At 37.8% G+C, this 22832-nt stretch overlaps 1 protein-coding gene across 10 annotated transcripts in view; it reads right to left on the minus strand.

Moving 5' to 3' along the window:
• nt5c2l1 (5'-nucleotidase, cytosolic II, like 1) overlaps positions 1-21131 on the minus strand; it is a 42809-nt gene extending 21678 nt beyond the window's left edge. For 5 of the 10 annotated variants that reach the window (XR_009807807.1, XR_009807808.1, XR_009807806.1 and 2 more), the window contains exons 1-12: positions 20974-21131; positions 18134-18207; positions 16691-16808; positions 12680-12775; positions 9210-9301; positions 8999-9056; positions 8691-8784; positions 8580-8633; positions 6510-6593; positions 6400-6435; positions 6083-6317; positions 5853-6023 (exon numbers count right to left, since the gene is read on the minus strand). Coding sequence is in view for 6 of the 10 variants with exons in the window: in XM_061908282.1 (XP_061764266.1) it covers positions 5853-6023; positions 6083-6317; positions 6400-6435; positions 6510-6593; positions 8580-8633; positions 8691-8784; positions 8999-9056; positions 9210-9301; positions 12680-12775; positions 16691-16808; positions 18134-18207; positions 20974-21020 (1159 nt within the window). In the remaining 4 variants the exon portion in view is untranslated. Of the gene's footprint in view, positions 1-5848; positions 6024-6082; positions 6318-6399; positions 6436-6509; positions 6594-8579; positions 8634-8690; positions 8785-8998; positions 9057-9209; positions 9302-12679; positions 12776-14338; positions 14635-16690; positions 16917-18108; positions 18208-20973 lie in introns of those variants that run through there. The other 5 variants (XM_061908283.1, XR_009807809.1, XM_061908284.1 and 2 more) reach the window with 5 other exon arrangements.
• Positions 21132-22832: the final 1701 nt, after the last annotated feature.

The following is a 22832-nucleotide window of genomic DNA, read 5'->3' on the forward strand; positions in this document are numbered from 1 at the left end:
GTCCAGGGTGTACCCTGCCTTCCGCCCGATTGTAGCTGAGATAGGCGCCAGCGCCCCCCGCGAACCCAAAAGGGAATAAGCGGTAGAAATGGATGGATGGATGGATGTTATATGTATCCAGTGATTATACTATAAAGTTATTTTCCATTTAATTTCACCAGTGTTAGGTTATTTTTATTCAAAATCGCAGAATTTTCACATATGCCGTTCAAATACTGAGAAGAGACTTGCGGTGAGCCTGCAGCCAGTTGAGCCTCACAATGGATTGCGCAATGACTCGGCTAACTGCTGGCCTGCTGTGCAGTGAGACCGTATTGCTATATGAATTATATTATACATTTCCATAGTTTAGTTAGCTGAGGTATATAATGTACAGTGTATTTATTCAACAACTGTATGTGTGTAACGTATTTCTTGTGCTGGGCAATCATAAAACAGCTGCGAAGACACCTTGGGTGAGGCTCGCAGTAATCCTGCCTCCTGGTAGTAGAGGGCGCTAGTGATCCCAGAGATCATTCTTGCGACTACTCGGCTGCAGAAGAAGTGACAAAAAGCAGCAACAGTTAGCAGCGATCGTTTATTTTTTTCCTCTCCCCTGGACTTTTTAACATGGAGAATTACATATCTAAAATAAAACAGTTTTCTAAACTGGACTTTCAATCGAAGCAGGAGGTAATAATTAAAGGAAGATCTCCATTGAGACAGAAAGACTTTTAAAACTGAAAAAAGGTAAGGAAGACTTCTATAAACAAGTTATCAATGCTTTTGTTCAAAAGGAATGGCGCATGAACTTCATTTATAAGTAAAGGTAAGACCATAATACCTTTTTATTTTTTTAATTAAATGTGCTTTTTTGTGTGCTACAGTTTGTATGTGTAAAGTTAAAGTTAAGTTAAAGTACGAATGATTGTCACACACACACACACTAGGTGTGGTGAAATTTGTCCTCTGCATTCGACCCATCCCCTTGTTCACCCCCTGGGAGGTGAGGGGAGCAGTGGGCAGCAGCGGCACTGTGCCCGGGAATCATTTTTGGTGATTTAACCCCCAATTCCAACCCTTGATGCTGAGTGCCAAGCAGGGAAGAATGCTGGTATGAGCTTTTAAATATAACCCGTTAACTACTGCCAATCAAAAGGTGAATACGATACTCTTTAGGGTTCATATGTTTGTAAATAAGTCAGTGCCTCACCAGCCATGATCCTCACCGCACGTCACTGATACATACATACATACATAAAAACATACTTTATTATTTTTTTGCAACACAAAATCTTATTTAGTTTTTTTTTTAATTTATATTATGTTTATACAATCAAGAAATATGTCCCTGGACACATGGGGACTTTAAATATGACCAACGTATGATGCTGTAATTACTTGGTAGTTCTAGCAAATTTGTGGTATCAACAGAAGAATAAATGATTATTAAATTTTTTAACAGACTTGTAGATAGAACATGTTTAAAGAGAAAATAACCAGATATTAACAGTAAATGAACACGTAGATTAATAATTCATTTTCTACCACTTGTCCTTAATAATGTTGACAAAATAATAGAATGATAAATGACACTATATGTTTCTGCTTATGTCAGCAGATAAAATTAGGAGCCTTTGTTTGTTTACGTACTACTAAAAGACAAGCTGTCTTGACTATTTTATTTAGGGGCAAACTTGCAATAATAAACATATGTTTAATGTACCCTAAGATTTGTTGTTAAAATAAAGCCAATAATGAAATTTTGTATGGTCCCCTTTATATAGAAATGTACCGAAAAGTACTGAAACACATTTTGGTACCGGTACTGGAACCAAAATATTGGTATCGGGACAACACATATATATAAACCCATTTCCATATGAGTTGGGAAATTGTGTTAGATGTAAATATAAACGGAATACAATGATTTGCTAATCCTTTTCAACCCATATTCAATTGAATGCTCTACAAAGACAAGATATTTGATGTTCAAACTCATAAACTTAATTTTTTTTTTGAAAATAAAAATTAACTTACAGTTTCATGGCTGCAATACGTGCCAAAGTAGCTGGGAAAGGGCATGTTCACCACTGTGTTACCTTACCTTTTCTTTTAACAACAATCAATAAACGTTTGAGAACTGAGGAAACTAATTGTTGAAGCTTTGAAGGGGGAATTCTTTCCCATCCATCCATCCATTTACTACCGCTTATTCCCTTTGGGGTTGCGGGGGGCGCTGGTGCCTATCTCAGCTACAATCGGACGGAAGGTGGGGTACACCCTAGACTAGTCGCCACCTCATCGCTAGAGCTTCAGTCATTCAACAGTCCGGGGTCTCCGTTGTCGTATTTTACGCTTCATAATGCGCCACACATTTTCGATGGGAGACAGGTCTGGACTGCAGGCGGGCCAGGAAAGTACCCGCACTCTTTTTGTTTTAAGCCACACTGTTGTAACACGTGCTGAATGTGGCTTGGCATTGTCTTGTTGAAATAAGCAGAGGCGTCCATGAAAAAGACAGCGCTTAGATGGCAGCATATGTTGTTCCAAAACCTGTATGTACCTGTCAGCTTTAATGGTGCCTTCACAGATGTATAAGGTACCCATGCCTTGGGCACTAAAGCACCCCCATACCATCACAGATGCTGGCTTTTGAACTTTGCGTCGATAACAGTCTGGATGGTTCGCTTCCCCTTCTGTCCGGATGACACGATGTCAATTATTTCCCCCAAAAATTTGAAATGTGGACTTGTCAGACCACAAAACACTTTTCCACTTTGCATCAGTCCATCTTAGATGATCTCGGGCCCAGAGAAGCCTACGGCATATCTGGATGTTGTTTATAAATGGCTGTCGCTTTGCATTGTAGAGCTTTAACTTGCACTTACTGATGTAGCGATGAACTGTATTTAGTGACAGTGGTTTTTTTACGTGTTCCTGAGCCCATGTGGTGATATCCTTTAGAGATTGATTTCGGTTTTTGATACAGTGCCGTCTAAGGGATCGAAGGTCACGGTCATTCAATGTTGGTTTCCGGCCATGCCGCTTATGTGGAGTGATTTCTCCAGATTCTCTGAAGCTTTTGAACCGTAGATGTTAAAATCCCTAAATTTCTTGCAATTGTAATTTGAGAAACGTTGTTCTCGAACTGTTTGACTATTTGCTCACGCATTTTTGGACAAAGGAGTGTACCTCGCCCCAACCTTTCTTGTGAAAGACTGAGAATTTTTGGGAAAGCTGTTTTTATACCCAATCATGGCACCTACCTGTTCCCAATTAGCCTGCACACCTGTGGGATGTTACAAATAAGTGTTTGATGAGCATTCCTCAACTTTATCATTATTTATTGCCACCTTTCCCAACTTCTTTGTCACGTGTTGCTGGCATCAAATTATAAAGTTTATGATTATTTGCAAAAAAAAAAAAAAAGTTTTTTTATCAGTTTGAACATCAAATATGTTGTCTTTGTAGCATAATCAACTGAATATGGGTTGATAATGATTTGCAAATCATTGTATTTCGTTTATATTTACATCTAACACAATTTACCAACTCATATGTATATATATATATATATATATATATATATATATATATATATATATATATATATATATATACATATATATATATATACATATATATATATATGAGCTGGTAAATTGTGTTAGATGTAAATATAAACGAAATACAATGATTTGCAAATCATATATTATATATATATATATATATATATATATATATATATATATATATATATATATATATATATATATATATATATATATATATATATATATATATAGTGATGTGTGGTGAGGTTCATGGCTGGTGAGGAACTGACTTCATCACAGTCAGATTTATAAACATATGAACCCTATAGAGCAGTGGTCCCCAACCACCGGGCCACGGCCCGGTACCGGGCCACAGAATCATTTTTTATTCATTTTTATTAAAAAATAAATAAAATTAAAAAAAATAAAATAATATTTTCATTAAATCAACATAAAAAACACAATATACACTTACAATTAGTCCACCAACCACAAAAAACTCCCTTTTTCATGACAAAAACGTCCCTTTTTCATGACAATGAAAAAAAAAAAAAAAAAAAAAGAATTACCCCCCCGGGCCGCGGGACAAATTATTAAGTGTTGACCGGTCCGCGGATACAAAAAGGTTGGGGACCACTGCTATAGAGTATCTCATTCACCATTTGATTGGCAGAAGTTAACTGGTTATGTTTAAAAGCTCATACCAGCATTCCTTCCTGCTTGGCACTCTGCATCAAGGGTTGGAATTGGGGGTTGGATCACCAAAAATTATTCCCGGACGCTGCTGCTCACTGCTCCCCTCACCTCCCAGGGGGTGAACAAGGGGATGGGTCAAATGCAAAGGACAAATTTCACCAAACCTAGTGTGTGTGTGACAATCATTGGTACTTTAACTTCATGTAGCAGGTACTTTAGCTAGTATAGTAGAAGTTCTCTATATTTGGGCTAATCAGAAGTCTAGATTACGACTCAGAGAGAGTAGGACAGACACAATTAAATACTTTAAATGATACTGGTGTTATTTAAACATGTACAGTGCAACAACTAGTGGACAGACATTAATAGGAATGGCCATTCAAAACAAAAGAAAAAAACAGAAAGGAATCTCAACAAACAATGTTGGTTTAGTTCAGGTAATTAATAAAAAGTAATATCAAAAGTTCTGCAAGTTTATAGGAGTCATATGAGACTGATGATGAGACTGCTAACGTTAACAATATTAAATAATCACATGTATGTAGAAAATAACAAACACGACGGTACACAGTGTTGTCACTATGACAGGTGTAACACAGTGTTGTTACTATGACAGGTGTAACAGAGTGTTGTCACTATGACAGGTGAAACCGCGCTCCAGCGGCCGTGTTCACTCATTGTCTTTACTGTAGCATAAAAAATGCAGATGGCATTAAAACACCACGATACTCGGTCACCATATTTAAGTACCCAAAATAAAGACTCAACATAAATATAAATTTAATCGGATCCGAAAAAATGGAGGAATCGGGATTAAAACCCAATGCTAACTGCCCATAGAAAATACATGGGTACAGCTAGTAGCTACTATTAGCAAACAAATTCACTTACCAACTCGGCTTAATATCTCAACATCGACACACTCTTTCGTCGCAACTCGGCCCTGATGGTCGGCACCTATAAGTTTACAATTAGTTGTAAAATGTTGGACGGTTGTTTTTACGATATGCAGGCAAACGGCAACTTTAAAACATACCGGTTTTGGCCTAGCCGAGTAGTGCAAGAATCATCTCTGGGATCACTAGCGCCCCCTACCACCAGGAGGCCGGAGAACAGGAGCCTCACATTGTACGTCTTCGCAGCAGTTTTATGATTGCCCAGCACAAGAAATACGTTACGCACATACAGTTGTTGACAAAATACACTGTACATTATATACCTCAGCTAACTAAACTATGGAAATGTATAATATAATTCATATAGCAATACGGTCTCACTGCACAGCAGACAGCAGTTAGCCGAGTCATTGCGCAATCCACGGGAGGCTCAGCTGGCTGTGACTCACCGCAAGTAATTCTCAGTATTTGAACGGTATATGTGAAAATTAAGCGATTTTGAAAAAAAAAATAACCTAAAACTGGTGAAGTTAAATGGAAAATAACTTTATAGTATAATCACTGGATACATATAACAATATAACATTTTTTTTTCTTTCCCCTGACTGAACGTCACTGTATATATATATATATATATATATATATATATATATATATATATATATATATAAATATATATATATATATATATATATATATATATAAATTATATATACGTACATACTTTTCTTCTCCTCCCACACGCTGAGTTCCTTGGTGAGTTCTGGGATCACCAAGAAGGTTTTCCAACCCTGCCGTTTCTTCGACTTGAGGATGTCTCCAAAGATGTGATCTCCGACATAAAGGATGTCTTTCCCTCTCACGCCCAGCAGGTCGCACACGAGGTCCGACGATCCTGCGGGCGTTTCATGTTTCAGGCTGAAATGGACGACCTTGGTTCTAGGACATGCTCACCTCCAGAGTAGACGGTTCCATGCTGCAGGGCGCCAGTGTAGGTGCCAATACGCAGTTTGCCCTTGTCCTGCGTCCCAAACATGGAGGTGTGAAACAGTTCCCACTGAAAGGAGCGCCAGTGTCCTACCGTGTCCACTTGTCTCAGTACCGTCCCCTCTGCGAAGAACAGAGGCTTCCTGGTGTCCACCACCACAAGGTCGAAGAAGGAGCGCCAGGGCTTTTTGGGACCTCCAGACTGCACACACACACATGTCCATTCTTCATGGTGGACCAGCCAGCACACGCCATTTGTTCACTTTCATGCCAAATTGTCTTACCTTGGTGGGACTTTCTAGCAGGTATTTCATGATGGCCTCAACGCAGCAGCAAGGAGTTTTTTATCAGATTATTAGGGTGTTAGGACTGTTATCTTGTCGCCGTTACTTACCTCTGTGTACATATAGTCGCTGTTGGTGGCCAGGAAGACTTTGGCCACGTTTTTGATTCGACTCAGCAACACAGCAATGTTCGGCTGCAAGGAAAGATGTAATTTCACTTTTTTCCTACTTGGAATACTCATACCTTCCTGTCACCCTCATTCTTTTTAATCATCATTTGATTTATCATTAAAATATGTCAACATTTCACTCATTTATCAATTGAATATGTCAACATTTCACTTATTTATCATTTGAACATGCCAATACTTCACTTATTTATCATTTGCATACGTCGACATTACACTTATTGATCATTTGAACATGTCAACATTTAATTTATTTATCATTTGAATATGTCAACATTTCACTTTTTTATCATTTGAATATGTCAACATTTCACTTAATCGTTTGAACTTGTCAACATTTCACTTATTTATCATTTCAATATGTCAACATTTCACTTATTTATCATTTGAACATGTCAACATTTCACTTATTTATCATTTGAATATGTCAACATTTCATAAAACCATTTAAAAATGTCATCATTTCACTCATTAATCATTTGTATATGTCAACTGTTCACTTATTTATCATTTAAATATGTCAACATTTCACGTAACCATTTCAATATGTCAACATTTCACTTATTTATCATTTCAATATGTCAACATTTCACTAATTTATCATTTGAATATGTCAACATTTCACTTATTTATCATTTCAATATGTCAACATTTCACTAATTTATCATTTGAATATGTCAACATTTCACTTATTTATCATTTGTATATTTCAACCGTTCACTTATTTCTTTTTTTAATGTGTCAACATATTACTATTTATCATTTGATTATGTCGACATGTCATTTATAATTTGAATATGTCAACATTTCACTCATTTATCTTTAGAACATGTCAACATTTCACTTATTTATCATTAGAATATGTCAACGTTTTACTTATTTATTATTTGAACGTGTCAACATTTCACATATTTATCATTTGAATATGCCAACATTTCACGTAATCATTTGAACATGTCAACATTTCACTTATTTATCATTTGTATATGTCAACTGTTTACTTATTTATCATTTCAATATGTCAACATTTCACTTATTTATCATTTGAAAGTGTCAACATTTCACTTATTTATCATTTGTATATGTCAAGATTTCACTTATTTTTAATTTTAATATGTCAAGATTTCACTTATTTATCATTTGTATACGTCAACATTTCACTTATTTATCATTTGAATATGTCAACATTTCACATATTAATCATTTGAATACGTCAATATTTCACTTATTTATTATTTGAACATGTCAACATTTCACTTAATCGTTTGAACTTGTCAACATTTCACTTTTTTATCATTTCAATATGTCAACATTTCACTTATTTATCATTTGAATATGTCAACATTTCACATATTTATCATTTGAATACGTCAATATTTCACTTATTTATTATTTGAACATGTCAACATTTCACTTAATCGTTTGAACTTGTCAACATTTCACTTTTTTATCATTTCAATATGTCAACATTTCGCTTATTTATCATTTGAACTTGTCAACATTTCACTTTTTTATCATTTCAATATGTCAACATTTCACTTATTTATTATTTGAACATGTCAACATTTCACTTAATCGTTTGAACTTGTCAACATTTCACTTTTTTATCATTTCAATATGTCAACATTTCACTTATTTATCATTTGAACATGTCAACATTTCACTTATTTATCATTTGAATATGTCAACATTTCATAAAACCATTTAAAAATGTCAACATTTCACTCATTAATCATTTGTATGTGTCAACCGTTCATTTATCAACATTTTACTTAGTATTTTCTGTTGTCTTTCACAAAAAGTGTCTTTATTTGGATGTTTGCTGGTCAGAATGTGAGGTTGTTTATGTTTTCTTGTGCTACTTACGTCTTCGTTGACGGACTTATTGATGTTTTCTTGTGCTACTCACGTCTTTGTTGACGAACTTGATGTTTTTTTGTGCCACCCACAACTTTGTTGACGTACTTGTTGATGTTTTCTTGTGCTACTCACGTCTTTGTTGACGTACTTGTCCAGGTTCTTCAGGGTCTGCTCCTTCAGGACTCCCTGGATGATGAGTCCACATGAGGTGAAACCAGGAGGGAGAAGAGGACGTGGACTCACCGTGTCGTGAATGAAATCCATGGCGTCTCTAACATCCTGGAACATACTTCTGTACGACATGAACAGGTCGCCATGGTGATGACCTTTCAGCACGCTGCAACATGGCCGCCATGTTTCAGCAAGGTGAGGGTGTTACCTAACGACCTGTGTGTGTGTGTGTGTGTGTGTATGTTTGTGTGCGTGTGTGTGTATGTGCGGAATTTGTGTGTGTGACTTGTATGTGTGTGGAACTTGTGTGAGTGTGCAACCCGTGCGTGTGCGTGGAGCTTGTGTGTTAACTTGTGTGTGTGGAACTTGTGTGTACTCACTTTTTGTATCTGTTACAGTTGGTGAAGAAGTCCACAAGGCAAGAATAAAGATATGTCTCTGTGAAAAAAGCAACATATATTTAATTTTTGTATTGTGTGTGGGTGGGAGTGTGTGTGTGTGTGTGTGTGTGCGTGTGCATGTGCGTGTGTGTGTGTGTGTGTGTGTGCGTGTGTGTGTGTGTGTGTGTGTGTGTGTGTGTGTGTGTGTCACCTGAAAGGTTGAAGAGTGTGTTGAGGACGTAGAAACGGTCTGTATCGTCCCTCTGAATGAAGTTGTTGGGATAATATCGATTGATCTCCTCTCTGAAAACACACAAATCAATATTCCAAATGTTTGTGCAGCAATTGTCATGAATTTATTGTTATATTTTACAGTTGTATTGTGTCATTATTTTATTGTTATATTACAATTGTATTGTCAATATTTTATTGTTGTATGTTACAATTGTATCGTGTCATTATTTTATTGTTATATTTAAAAATTGTATTGTGTCATTATTTCATTGTTGTAAGTTAAAATTGTATTTTGTTATTGTTTTTTGTTATATGTTACAATGTTATTGTGTAATTATTTTATTTTCATACGTTACAATTGTATGGTGTAATTTTATTGTTGTATGTTACAATTGTATTGTGTCATTATTTTATTGTTATATTTTACCATTTTATTGTATCATTATGTTATTGTCATATGTTACAATTGTATTGTGTCATTATTGTATTGTTATATATTACAATGTTATTGTGTCAAGGGAATAAGTGATAGAAAATGGATGGATGGATGGATGTTAAAATTGGATTTTGTTCGGATTTTCTTGTTGTATGTTACAATTTATTGTGTCGTTTTTTTTACCGTTATATGATACAATTGTATTGTGTCATTATTTTGTTGTTATGTGGTACAATTTTATTGTGTCATTATTTTATTGTTATATGTTACAATTTTATTGCGTCATTATTTTATTTTTATATGATGCAATTGTTTTTGTCATTATTTTATTTTTTAAATGTTACAATTTTATTATGACATTATTTTACTGTTATATGTTACAATTGTATTATGTCATTAATTTATTTTTATATGTTAAAATTGGATTGTGTCAGGATTTTATTGTTGTGTGTTACAATTTTATTGTGTCATTTTTTTACTGTTATATGATACAATTGTATTGTGTCATTATTTTGTTGTTATGTATTCCAATTGTTTTGTGTCATTATTTTATTGTTAAATGTTACAATTTTATTGTGACATTATTTTACTGTTATATGTTACAATTGTATTATGTCATTTTTGTCATGATCCGCTATTTGGATCATGTCATGTTCTAGTTTGGGTTCGGTTTTCTGTTTTATTATCACAGTCTGTTTAGTATTTGACGTCCTTAGTTCCTGGTGATACTTCCTGTTTTGTTTCTGTTGCCATAGTAACGCATTTGTGTCGCCTGCCTTCTGTTTTTCACATGCACCTGCTCTTTGATTATTCCCTGTATTTAAACCTGCCTTTGTTTGCCATTCGGCCTCGCAGTGTAAAACTTGCTTTCAATGCAACAGGTGACATCGCTATCCCGCATTGTGGTAAATACCTTTTTGAACTCGATTAGCGTCCATACTATTTTATTTGTTTGTTTCCCAAGCTCACATGCTAGCGTCTTTTGTTCCTTCTAGCTCACATGCTAGTTCTGTTGGTTTTGTCTATAGTGCCTTTGTGCAAGTCTTTTTGTTCTTAGCTTGTTTTTGTAGTTGTAAATAAATCATCATTCTTACCTCAGCGCTGTGTTACATTCCGCTGCATCCACAAGAGAACGCAACCCGCACCACGATGCCAGCCAAGCGTCACAATTTTTTATTGTCATGTGATAAAATTGGATAGTGTCAGGATTTTATTGTTTTATAGTACTATTGTATTGTATCATTATTGTGTGTTACAATTTTGTTTTGTCATTATTTTATTGTTATATGATACAATTTGATTGTGTCTACATTTTATTGTTATATGTTACAATTGTTTTGTGTCATTATTTTATTGTTAAATGTTACCATGAATTGATTAACGTGGACCTTGACTTAAACAAGTTTAAAAACGTATTCGGGTGTTACCATTTAGTGGTCAATTGTACGGAATATGTACTGAACTGTGCAATCTACTAATAAAAGTATCAATCAAACAATCAATCAATCAATCAATCAATGTCAGTTTTCACTGTTTTATGATACAATTGTATTGTGTCATTATTTTGTTATGTGTTACAATTTTATTGTGTCATTATTTTATTATTATATGTTACAATTTTATTGTGTCTATATTTTATTGTTATATGTTACAATTGTTGTGTGTCATTATTCTATTGTCAAATGTTACAATGTCATCGTGTTATTATTTTACTCTTATATGTTACAATTGTATTATGTCATTATTTTATTTTTATATGTTACAATTGGATTGTTACAGGATTTTATTGTTGTATGCTACAATTTTATTTTGTCATTTTTTTACTGTCATACGATACAATTGTATTTTGTCATTATTTTGTTGTTATGTGCTTCAATTTTATTGTGTCATTATATGTTACACTTTTATTGTGTCTATATTTTATTGTTATATGGTACAATTGTTTTGTGTCATTATTTTATTGGTAAATGTTACAATTTTATTGTGACATTATTTTATTTTTTAATGTTACAATTATAGCGTGTTATTTTACTATATGTTGCAATTGTATTGTGTCATTATTGCACTGTTGTATGTTACAATTGTGTTGTGTAATTGTTTTATTGTTATAAGTTACAATGTTATTGTATCATTAGTTTATTGTTATACATTATAATTGTATTGTGTTATTATTGTATTGTTATCTGTTACAATTGTATTTTGTCTTTATTTTTGTCATGATCTGTTTCCCGGGTCATGGCATGATTAATGTTTAGTAGTTTCCTATGTTTTAGTCTGTTTCCTGACTGCACTGTTTTTCCTTTCATTTACTGTTGGTTTCCATGGGCACTAACTCTCCACACCTGCCCCTGTTTTGTATTTAGTGTTCCCACCAGGTGTTTTGATTAATCACTCCCCTTTATAGTTTTCAGTCACCCAGCACTGGTTGCTGGGTCAATGCTTGCTATACGCAACATTTACGTTTCTTCTGGTTTTTCCACATCGCTCTAGTGTTTTTTCCGCACACTTGTATTCCTCGCTATTCACCCTTGGTGACATTTAGTTTTTTTTTTGGTTTGTTTTGCGTCCAAGCGTTGGTATTTTTTGTCCTGACCAATAGTAATTAAAGAGTCAGCGCTACCAGCACACTGCTCCTGCTTGTCTTCCTGCATTGGAGGGAACACGACCTTCGCCGCCATGCGTTCCAATCGTAACAATTGTATTGTTATATGTTACAATTGCAATGTGTCATTATTTTATTGTTATATGTTAAAATTGTATTGTGTCATTATTTTATTGCTATGTTACAATTGTATTGTGTCATCATTTTATTTTGTTATAGTTGTAGTGTCAATATTTTTTTATACGTTACAATTGTATTGTGTCATTATTTTATGGTTATACGTTACAATTGTATTGTCATTATTTTATTGTTATATGTTACAATTGTATTTTGTCATTATTATTTTGTTATACGTTACAATTTTATTGTTGTTACAATTTTTTTGTGTCATTATTTTCTTGTGATTCACCCTTTGAGGAAAGCGAAGCCGTGACTGCACACCAGAATGTTCCCGTTGGAGTCCACCTTCAGAAGGTTCCCATAGGTGGTGTCCATCACCAGACCCCTGTAACCATGGCGACAAACAGTCACATCTTTCCTGCTCCTCACCTCAAACTCAATTGTGCGTGTGTGTGTTTTCATGTCTTCTTGTATTATTTCTGTTTGTTTGTTTTGCACAGCACTTTGTGTTTGCCACTTGCCTGAGGATGAAAAGTGCTAAATGAACCAGGTTTGATCTTTTGCACACAACAATGTTAAATGTAGTGTTAGCATGTAGCTACTTGAGCTACATGCTGAGATTATATTCTAACATCCTACTAGATGCTAACCTATTGTTGAAGAACATGAAGTTTTAGCAATGTTAACATAGCTACTTGAGCTACATGCTAACATAATATTTTAACATCATGCTAGATGCTAACCTATCGTTCATACTTGCAAACCTTGAGACCTCCGATTTTAGGAGGTGGGGGGCATGGTCGGGGGAGGGTCTTAGTTGGGGGCGTGGTTAAGAGGGGAGGAGTATATTTATAGCTAGATACACCAAGTCAAGTATTTTATATATATATATATATATATATATATATATATATATATATATATATATAGCTAGAATTCACTGAAAGTGTAGTATTTCATATATATATATGAAATACTTAAATTTCAGTGAATTCTAGGTATATATATATATATATATATGTATATATATATATATATATATATATATATATATATATATATATATATATATATATATATATATATATATGTATATATATATATACACACATTTCCTCAAACATAACACTCATCTACTCATTGTTGAGTTAAGGTTTGAATTGTCCATCCTTGTTTTTCTAACCATATGCATGTACAGTAGATGGCAATATTGTCCTGTGTACGAGTGTCACAACATTGATGTTTACGGTAGACGAAGACGGACTGCTGTTGTTGTGTGTTGTTACCGTGCTGGGGGGAGGTTAATGAAACTGCCTAACAATAAACCCACATAAGAAACCAAGAACTTGCCCTCGATCATTCTACAGTTATAACGTTATTGGGCAGACATGGGAAAGCGGACGTGAGAACAGGCTGTCGACACGTCACTCAGGTCCGCATGTAGCTGGAGGGGGTGTGACCTCCAGCTCCGCCTGAATTTCGGGAGATTTTTGGGAGAACATTCGTCCCGGGAGGTTTTCGGGAGAGGCGCTGTATTTCGGGAGTCTCCCGGAAAATCCGGGAGGGTTGGCAAGTATGCTATTGTTCCATCCATCCTATTGTTGATGAATAAAATTAAGTGTTAGCAATGTGAGCATAGGTATTCAAGCTATATGCTAAGATTATATGCTAACATCATGCTAGATGCTAACCTAATGTTGGTGAAGAAAATGAAGTGTTAGCATCGTTAACATAGCCACTTGAGCTACATGCTAACATTACATACTAACCTCATATTAGATGCTAAGCTATTGTTGGTGAAGAAAATGAAGCATTAGCAATGTTTGCACAGCTACTTAAGCTACATGCTAACAATATATTCAAACATCATGCTAGATGCTAACCTATTGTAGTTTGCCACTTTACTGAGCATTAACAGTGCTAAATGAATCATCCATCCATTTCCTACCGCTTATTCCCTTTGGGGTCGCGGGAGGCGCTGGTGCCTATCTCAGCTAGAATCGGGCAGAAGGTGGTGTACACCCTGGACAAATCGCCACCTCATCGCAGGGCCAACACAGATAGACAGACAAAATTTACACTCACATTCACACACTAGGGCCAAATTAGTGTTGCCAATCAACCTATCCCCAGGTGCATGTCTTTGGAAGTGGGAGTAAGTCGGAGTAGCCAGAGGGAACCCACGTATTTACGGGGAGGACATGCAAACTCCACACAGAAAGATCCCGAGCCAGGGATTGAACCCTGACTACTCAGGACCTTCGTATTGTGAGGCAGACGCACTAACCCCTCTGCCACCGTGAAGCCGCTAAATGAATTAGGTTTGATATATTGCATACAATAATGTGAAATGAAGTGCTACTTGAGCGTCATGCTGACATTATATGCTTACATCATGCTAGATGCTAACTTATTGTTGGTGAAGAACATCCAAAAGATTAAACGTACAGCTTCACCGTCTGTAACTGACTGAAAGATGGTTGGCGCACTGCAAAAAGACAGTGTTCAAAAACAAGAAAAAAAAAAAATACAAAAATGAGGGGTATTTTACTTGAACTAAGCAAAATTATCTGCCAATAGAACAAGAAAATTTGGGTTGTCAAGACTTTCCAAAACAAGTAAAATTAGCTTACTTCAATGAACCCAAAAATACCTTAAAATAAGTATATTCTCACTAATAACAAGTGTACTACTATATGAGTACGTATTTTCTATTGTTTCATTGAAAATAAAACGGAAAAGTCTATTTGGCTGTCATCTGTTTTAATATGAGAAACAATTGTGTCAAAGTCATGATTTTGTTTTACATTCATGAAATAAGAAATTCTTACTTTAAAAAGTAGTTTTATACTTGTGAGTGTTGATGACACAGCTTTGCAACATTTGATATTCTCGTTTCAAGCATGTTTTACTCAATATAGGTCATCAAATCTCAGCTACCAGCTGTAATATCTTACTGACATCATTGAGGACCTAAACACTTAAAACAAGTAAAACACTAACATTAAATCTTATGTATGGCCGCGCAAGTCCCGGGATGCCCAAAATGTCCATAACACACCTAGCCGAGTCCCATGGGGAGGGGGGATGAAAGTTGGAAAAGTCAGCATAAGTACCAAAAATGTTCAAAATACCTACACAGGTTCGAGTCCCACAAGTTTTGCCGCCGTCCGGGATGCCCAGAATGTCCAAAACGCGCCCAGCAAAGTCCCACGGGAAGGTGGGGAGAAAAGTGAGAAAAGTCGGGGAAATGTTCAAAAGTCCCACCCGGGTTCGAGTGTGCACTCAAACTCGAACCCGGTTGGGACTCGAACCTGGGTAGATATTTTGAAAATTTTGGGGGACTTTTGCCGACTTTTCTCATTTTTCCCCCCTACTTCCCGTGGGACTTTGCTGGGTGCATTTTGGACATTTTTTGTATCCCAGGATTTGTGTGGCCGGCGGCGGGACTCGTGGGACTGGAACCCCGGGGAGGTATATTGGACACAATTGGGACTTTTGAACATTTTGGCCGCCTTTTCCCCCTCTTCTTCCCAGCCTTCCAGTGCACCATTGCTGGGTGTGTTTTGGACACTTGGACAAAAATAGTTTCAAGCATATTTTACTCAAAATAGGTCATAAAATGTCGGAAACAAGCTGTAGTATCTTACTGAGATCATTTAGGAGCAAAACCCTTAAAACAAGTAAAAGACTCTAACATAAAATTTGCTTAGTGAGAAGAATTATCCTACCAGACAGAAAATAAGCAAATATCACCCTTATTTGAGATATTTCATCTTACTTAGATTTCATTTTTGCAGTGCGGAACTCCATTTTAAGACGTGTAACGAGGCCTGCTTTGTTAACATGAAGAAGGAGGGTTTTCTTTCAAAGGGAGGCTTTCCTCGCCTCCGTCACTAAGCTACACATGTGGTTTAAATTGGTTCTCTCTCGCGTTTGAGGACCTTCTCAATATGTGAAGTGCCGTCAGAGAACTTCTGCTGTAGAAATAAGTTCAAAAGTGAGCGTTTGCTCGTCTTTTTTTTAGAAAAGAGGAGCAAAGACCGGACAGATGTCTCTCAATAACGAGGACACGCATGAGTTAGAGTTCATTTTTCATGAAGGACTGTGAGACCATGAATTGATTTACGTGGACCCCGACTTAAAGAAGTTGACAAACTTATTCGGGTGTTACCATTTAGTGGTCAATTGTACGAAATATGTACTGAACTGTGCAATCTACTTATAAAAGTTTCAATCAATCAATCAAAAGATGAAAAAATGTGCCTGGTGTTCAAAGAGAAGCTGGGAGTTGACTAACCTTGTAGAGAATGTGGGATCATAGGTGTAGCGCAGGACCTCATGAGGGTAGCCCACCGACACCATTCTGTCCCTCAGAAGCTCAAAGCCCAGGCTCTCGTAGTCCGGAGAGATGTACACTGCACAGTGAAGGTTGATAGTCCATGGACCACAGACCACAAGAGGTCTTCTTTGGGACCATTCTCCGCTCCAATTTGTTTTCTATTTCCAAGCATTCATCCTTTAAACTAGAATATGCAAGTTATGAAGTTTCTTTTCACTGAAGTTTCTCTCTAAAGATCAAAAGCTTGGTGTAGCCCAGTCCATCCAGCTGGATTCGGCTGCATATCTGGCAACCTCAGTCAGGTAGACGGGGAGGGGACTACAGATTGACCTGATTGCAGTAACCTTTAACAGCTTGTCCATATTTACGCTCATGAAAGAAAATACTTTGAAAACCTATCAGTTTTTTGTCATTAAACAAACGTTAATTTCGAATGAAACGCAACTTTTCTATCAGTTACCTATTTCATTTTGTCAACACAAAGCAGATGACACAAAAACAATTTTTACATCAAATGGCACATTTCTGGTTTTGAAAACACTAAAAGAAAAGAAGAAAATATTGTTAACACCAAAGACTGGAAAATGACAGAATTGTTAGAAACAAAGAAAACACAGCAGTAGTACTTTTGTTGCACCACCTCTAATACTTGTATAGTATTACAGCGTGTGTGAAGTGTGGACTTCTTCATCAACCTTGACTTTGTTTCACTTGACATCTGTGGTGTTGGAGTCATGATTCATGTTAATCCACCTGCTGCAACAGCTTTGTCAACAATTCACCTTCTTCAACAACTTTGACTTTGTTTCACTTGACATCTGTGGAGTCATGATTCATGGCGATCCACCTGCTGCAACATACTTGTCAGCAATTCACCTTCCTCAACAACTTTGACTTTAATTCACTTGATATCTGTCGTGTTGGAGTCATGATTCATGTCAATCCACCTGCTGCAACAGCTCTCCAAGGTGTGAACCCTCATTTTGAACTGCAGAGCGAGTGAACACAAGTCGTCTGATGCAGGTCTTAGTTTAGGAAATGAACATTTTCCATCGTGTTTTCACTTTGGTAGATCTAAAAAGTGTTACTGATGAACACCACCTATTTTCTGGATTTAGTGTGTTTTGAAACCAGAATATTAAAAATGATTCTAGTTGTCATGTGTGTTATCTGCTTTGTTTCTGCAAAATGAAACAAGTGAATGAATATCCTCCAAGTCTGCTGCTAAGAACTGGAGTTTTTGTGCTGCAAGGGGAGCAGCTGCACATCATCAATAGAAATAAACAGTCAGCTGTGGCTGCTTATTTTGAACATGGAAAATATGAATCAAATGGTTTCAGGAGAATGGGAATTGAAGACTCGGTTTTCTTCCATACCTGGGTCTTGAGGTCAAGTACTTACTAGCGAGCGTGTAGTCCATGTCAAAGCCATAGCAAGTGACATTTTCCAGTGTCAGATTCCTGTTGACAAAAACCCTGTGATGGACCACAAAAACACTAAAGTCATGTCACCCAGCATCTTTGAGTCATGTGTCCTGTCATCATTACGTCATGTCACCTGTCATCATCAAGTCATGTGACCTATCATCATTACATCATGTGACCTGTCATCATCAAGTTATGTGACCTGTCATCATTAAGTCTTGTGACCTGTGATTATTATGTCATTTGACCTGTCATCATTAAGGTATGTGACCTGTGATTATTATGTCATTTGACCTGTCATCATTAAGTCATGTGACCTGGCATCTTTAAGTCATTTGACCTGTCATCATTAAGTCTCATGTGACTTGTCATAATTAAGTCACGTGACCTGGCATCATGAAGTCATGTTACCTGGCATCATTAAGTCATGTGACCCGTCATCTTTGAGTCATGTGACCAGGCATCCTAGAGTCATGTGACCTGTCATGTTTAAGTCATGTGACCTGGCATCATTAAGTCATGTAACCTCTCATCATTACGTCATGTGACCTGTCATCAAGTCATGTGACCTGTCATCATGTCATGTGATCTGTCATCATGTCATGTGACCTGTCATCATCAAGTCATGTGACCTATCATCATTACATCATGTGACCTGTCATCATCAAATCATGTGACCTGTCATCATTAAGTCATGTGACCTGTGATTATTATGTCATTTGACCTGTCATCATCAAGTCATCTGACCTGTCATCATTAAGTCATTTGACCTGTGATTATTATATCTTTTGACCTGTCATCATTAAGTCATGTGACCTGGCATCTTTAGGTCATTTGACCTGTCATCATTAAGTCTCATGTGACTTGTCATAATTAAGTCACGTGACCTGCATCATTAAGTCATGTGACCTGTCATTTTTGAGTCATGTGACATGTCATTTTTAAGTCATGTGACCAGGCATCCTAGAGTCCTGTGACTTGTCATCATTAAGTGAAGTGAATTATATGTATATAGCGCTTTTCTCTAGTGACTCAAAGTGCTTTACATAGTGAAACCCAATATCTATGTTACATTTAAACCAGTGTGGGGGGCACTGGGAGCAGGTGGGTAAAGTGTCTTGCTCAAGGACACAACGGCAGTGACTAGGATGGCGGAAGCAGGAATCGAACCTGCAACCCTCAAGTTGCTGGCACGGCCACTCTACCAACCGAGCTATACCGCCCATGGTATAAGTCATTTGGCCTGTCATGTTTAAGTCATGTAAGCTGTCATCATTAAATCATGTGACCTGTCATCATTAAGTCATGTGACCCTGCATCATTAAGTCATGTGACCTGGCATCATTAAGTTATGTAACCTCTTATCATTACGTCATGTGACCTGTCAGCAAGTCATGTGAGCTGTCATCATGAAGTCATGTGACCTGTCATTATTAAGTCATTTGACCTGTCATCATTAAGTCATGTAACCTGGCATCATTAGGTCATGTGACCTGTCATCTTTAGGTCATTTGTCCTGTCATCATTAAATCTCAAGTGACTTGTCATAATTAAGTCATGTGACCTGGCATCATGAAGTCATATTACCTGGCTTCATTAAGTCCTGTGACCTGTCATCTTTGAGTAATGTGACCTGTAAATATGAAGTCGTGTGACCTATCATCATGAAGTCATGTGACCTGACATCATTAGGTCATGTGACCTGTCATCTTTGAGTCATGTGACATGTCATTATTAAGTCATGAGACCTGTCATCTTTAAGTCACGTGACCTATCATCTTTTATTCATGTGACCTGTCATCATTAAGTCATGTGACTTGCCATAATTAAGTCATGTGACCTGTCGTCATCTTTAAGTCATGTGACCTGTCATCTTTAAGTCATGTGGCCTGGCATTTTTAAATCATGTGACCTGTCTTGCCAAGTCAAGTAACCTGTCATCTTTAAGACATGTGACCTTGCCTCAGCCTGAATTTCACCTTTTTGCCGAAAGAAAAAGGTAAATGTACCGAAATTCTGTTTAGTCCTTGTTTAGATTTTTTACTTTAATATATAGTGTGGGCCACGCACACACACACACACACACACACACACACACACACACTCACACACACGCACACACACACACGCACACACACACACACACACACAAACACACGCACGTACCCACACACACACATACGCATGTACGCACGCGCACACACACACACGCACACGCACACGCACACGCACGCACACACACACACAAACACGCGCACGCACGCACGCACGCACGCACACTCATGCACACACACACACAGTCCCATTATAGCTTGATGCACAGTTAGTAGTAAAGTAAAACTAATCAAAGGAACAAGGATCAGAATGATACAAGTGGCAAATCATTGTGTAGTATTACAACAATAAAGACACAACAACAACTAAATCACTTGTGTAATATAAAAAAAGAACACATGACTATTAACTCACTTGTGTAGTATTACGTCAATAAATACACAACAACTAACTCACTTGTGTAGTATTACAAAAATCAACACACAAAACAACTAACTCACTAGTGTAGTATTACAAAAAATCAAAATAACAACAAACTCAGTTTTGTAGTATTATAAAATAAACACAGCAACAACTAACTCACTTGTGTAGTACTACTAAAATCAACACACAACATCAACCAACTTGCTTGTGTAGTAGCATTTAAAAAAAAAAACACAGCAAAAAATAACTAACTTGTGTAGTTTTCCAAAAATCAACACTCAACAATAACTAACTAACTTTTGTAGTATTAAAACAATAAGCATACAACACCTAACTCACTTTTGGTGGAAGCCTGTGGTCATCTTGCAGTCCTCTGGGGTGTCCATCACGTCCAAACTAGCTTACGGGCACAAGTCAGCTTGTTGTTGTTGTGGCAAGCAGTCGAGTTCACGAGGGTGGGGAGTGGGGGGGATAAGCGAGCGGGGCGTGGGGGAGGCAAACTTCAAGATCAAATGAGAGGGTGTGTGTGGGTCACCCTTCGAGATGAGGTGTGAGTGTGTGGGGGTCAACCTTCAAGATCCCATGAGGGATGTGTGTGTGGGGATCACCCTTCAAGATCACATGAGGGGTGTGTGTGTGTGGGGGTCACCCTTCAAGATGAGGGTTGTGTGTGTTGGGTCACCCTTCAAGATGAGGGTTGTGTGTGTTGGGTCACCCTTCAAGATGAGGGGTGTGTGTAGAGGTCACCCTTCAAGATGAGTAGTGTGTGTTGGGTCACCCTTCAAGATGAGGGGGGGGGGGGGGGGGGGGGGTTGGGCCAGCCTTTAAGATGAGGAGTGTGTGTTGGGTCACCCTTCAAGATGTGGGGGATGTGTCGGGGTCACCCTTCAAGATGATGATTATGTGTTGGGTTACCCTTCAAGATGAGGGTGGTGTGTTTGGTTAACCTTCAAGATGAGGAGTGTGTATGGAGGTCACCCTTCAAGATGAGGGGGGGGGGGGGGGTGTTGGGTCACCCTTCAAGATGAGGAGTGTGTTTTGGGTCACCCTTCAAGATGAGGACTGTGTTGGGTCACCCTTCAAGATGAGGAGTGTGTGTTGAGTCACCCTTCAAGGTGTGGGGGGTGTGTTGGGGTCACCCTTCAAGATGATGATTATGTGTTGGGTCACCCTTCAAGATGAGGGTGGTGTGTTGGGTTACCCTTCAAGATGAGGTGTGTGTATGTAGGTCACCCTTCAAGATGGGGGGTGGGGGGGGTCACCCTTCAAGATGAGGAGTGTGTTTTGGGTCACCCTTCAAGATAGGAGTGTTTGTGGAGGTCATCCTTCAAGATGAGGGGGGTGGGGTGGGGGAGGGTCACCCTTCAAAAAAACTTACAAAATGAGGGTGTGTGGAATGTGTGGGGGTCACCCTTCAAGATGAGGAGTGTGTGTGGAGGTAATCCTTTAAGATGAGATGTATGTGTTGGGTCACCCTTCAAGATGAGGAGTCTGCGTGGAGGTCACCTTTCAAGATGAGGAGTGTGTGTTGGGGTCACCCTTCAAGATGAGGATTGTGTGTTGGGTCACCCTTCAAGATGAGGAGTGTGTGTTGGGTCACCCTTCAAGATGAGGAGTGTGTGTTGGGTCACCCTTCAAGATGAGGAGTGTGTGTTGGGCACCCTTCAAGATGAGGAGTGTGTGTGGAGGTCATCCTTCAAGATGAGGGGTTTGGGTGAGGCAGGGGGGGGAGGTCACCCTTCAAGACAACCCACAAGATGAGGGTGTGTGGGGGTCACCCTTCAGGATGAGGGGTGTGTGTGGGGGTCATTCTTCAAAGAGAGAAGTGTATGGGGTTCACCCTTCAAGATGTGGGGTGGGGGTTGTGGGGTGGAAGGTTGTGGGGTGTGTGGGGGTCACCTTTCAAGCTGAGGGGTGTGTGGGGGGGAACTTAAGGCCTGTGTTTCAGTTTGCTGAAGAAGAGGTTGGAACTCCTTCTGGGTTACTTGATGTTTGAAGTATTATTCGGGGGTGGGAGAAGCATGCGGGTGATGACCCAGATTGTGTTATCAGCAGCCTGCACAACTGTGCACTGGGGGGGATTCCCCCCTTTGAAGGAGTTTGTCAGCTACTGACTCAGCAAAATACACTCAAACAGGACACTTCATTTGGTACCTCCAGAAAGGCAATCATGCTGCAGTGTAAATAAAAACCCTGTG

The sequence above is a fragment of the Nerophis ophidion genome, linkage group LG08 (genome assembly GCF_033978795.1).
Source record: "Nerophis ophidion isolate RoL-2023_Sa linkage group LG08, RoL_Noph_v1.0, whole genome shotgun sequence".
NCBI lineage: Eukaryota > Metazoa > Chordata > Actinopteri > Syngnathiformes > Syngnathidae > Nerophis > Nerophis ophidion.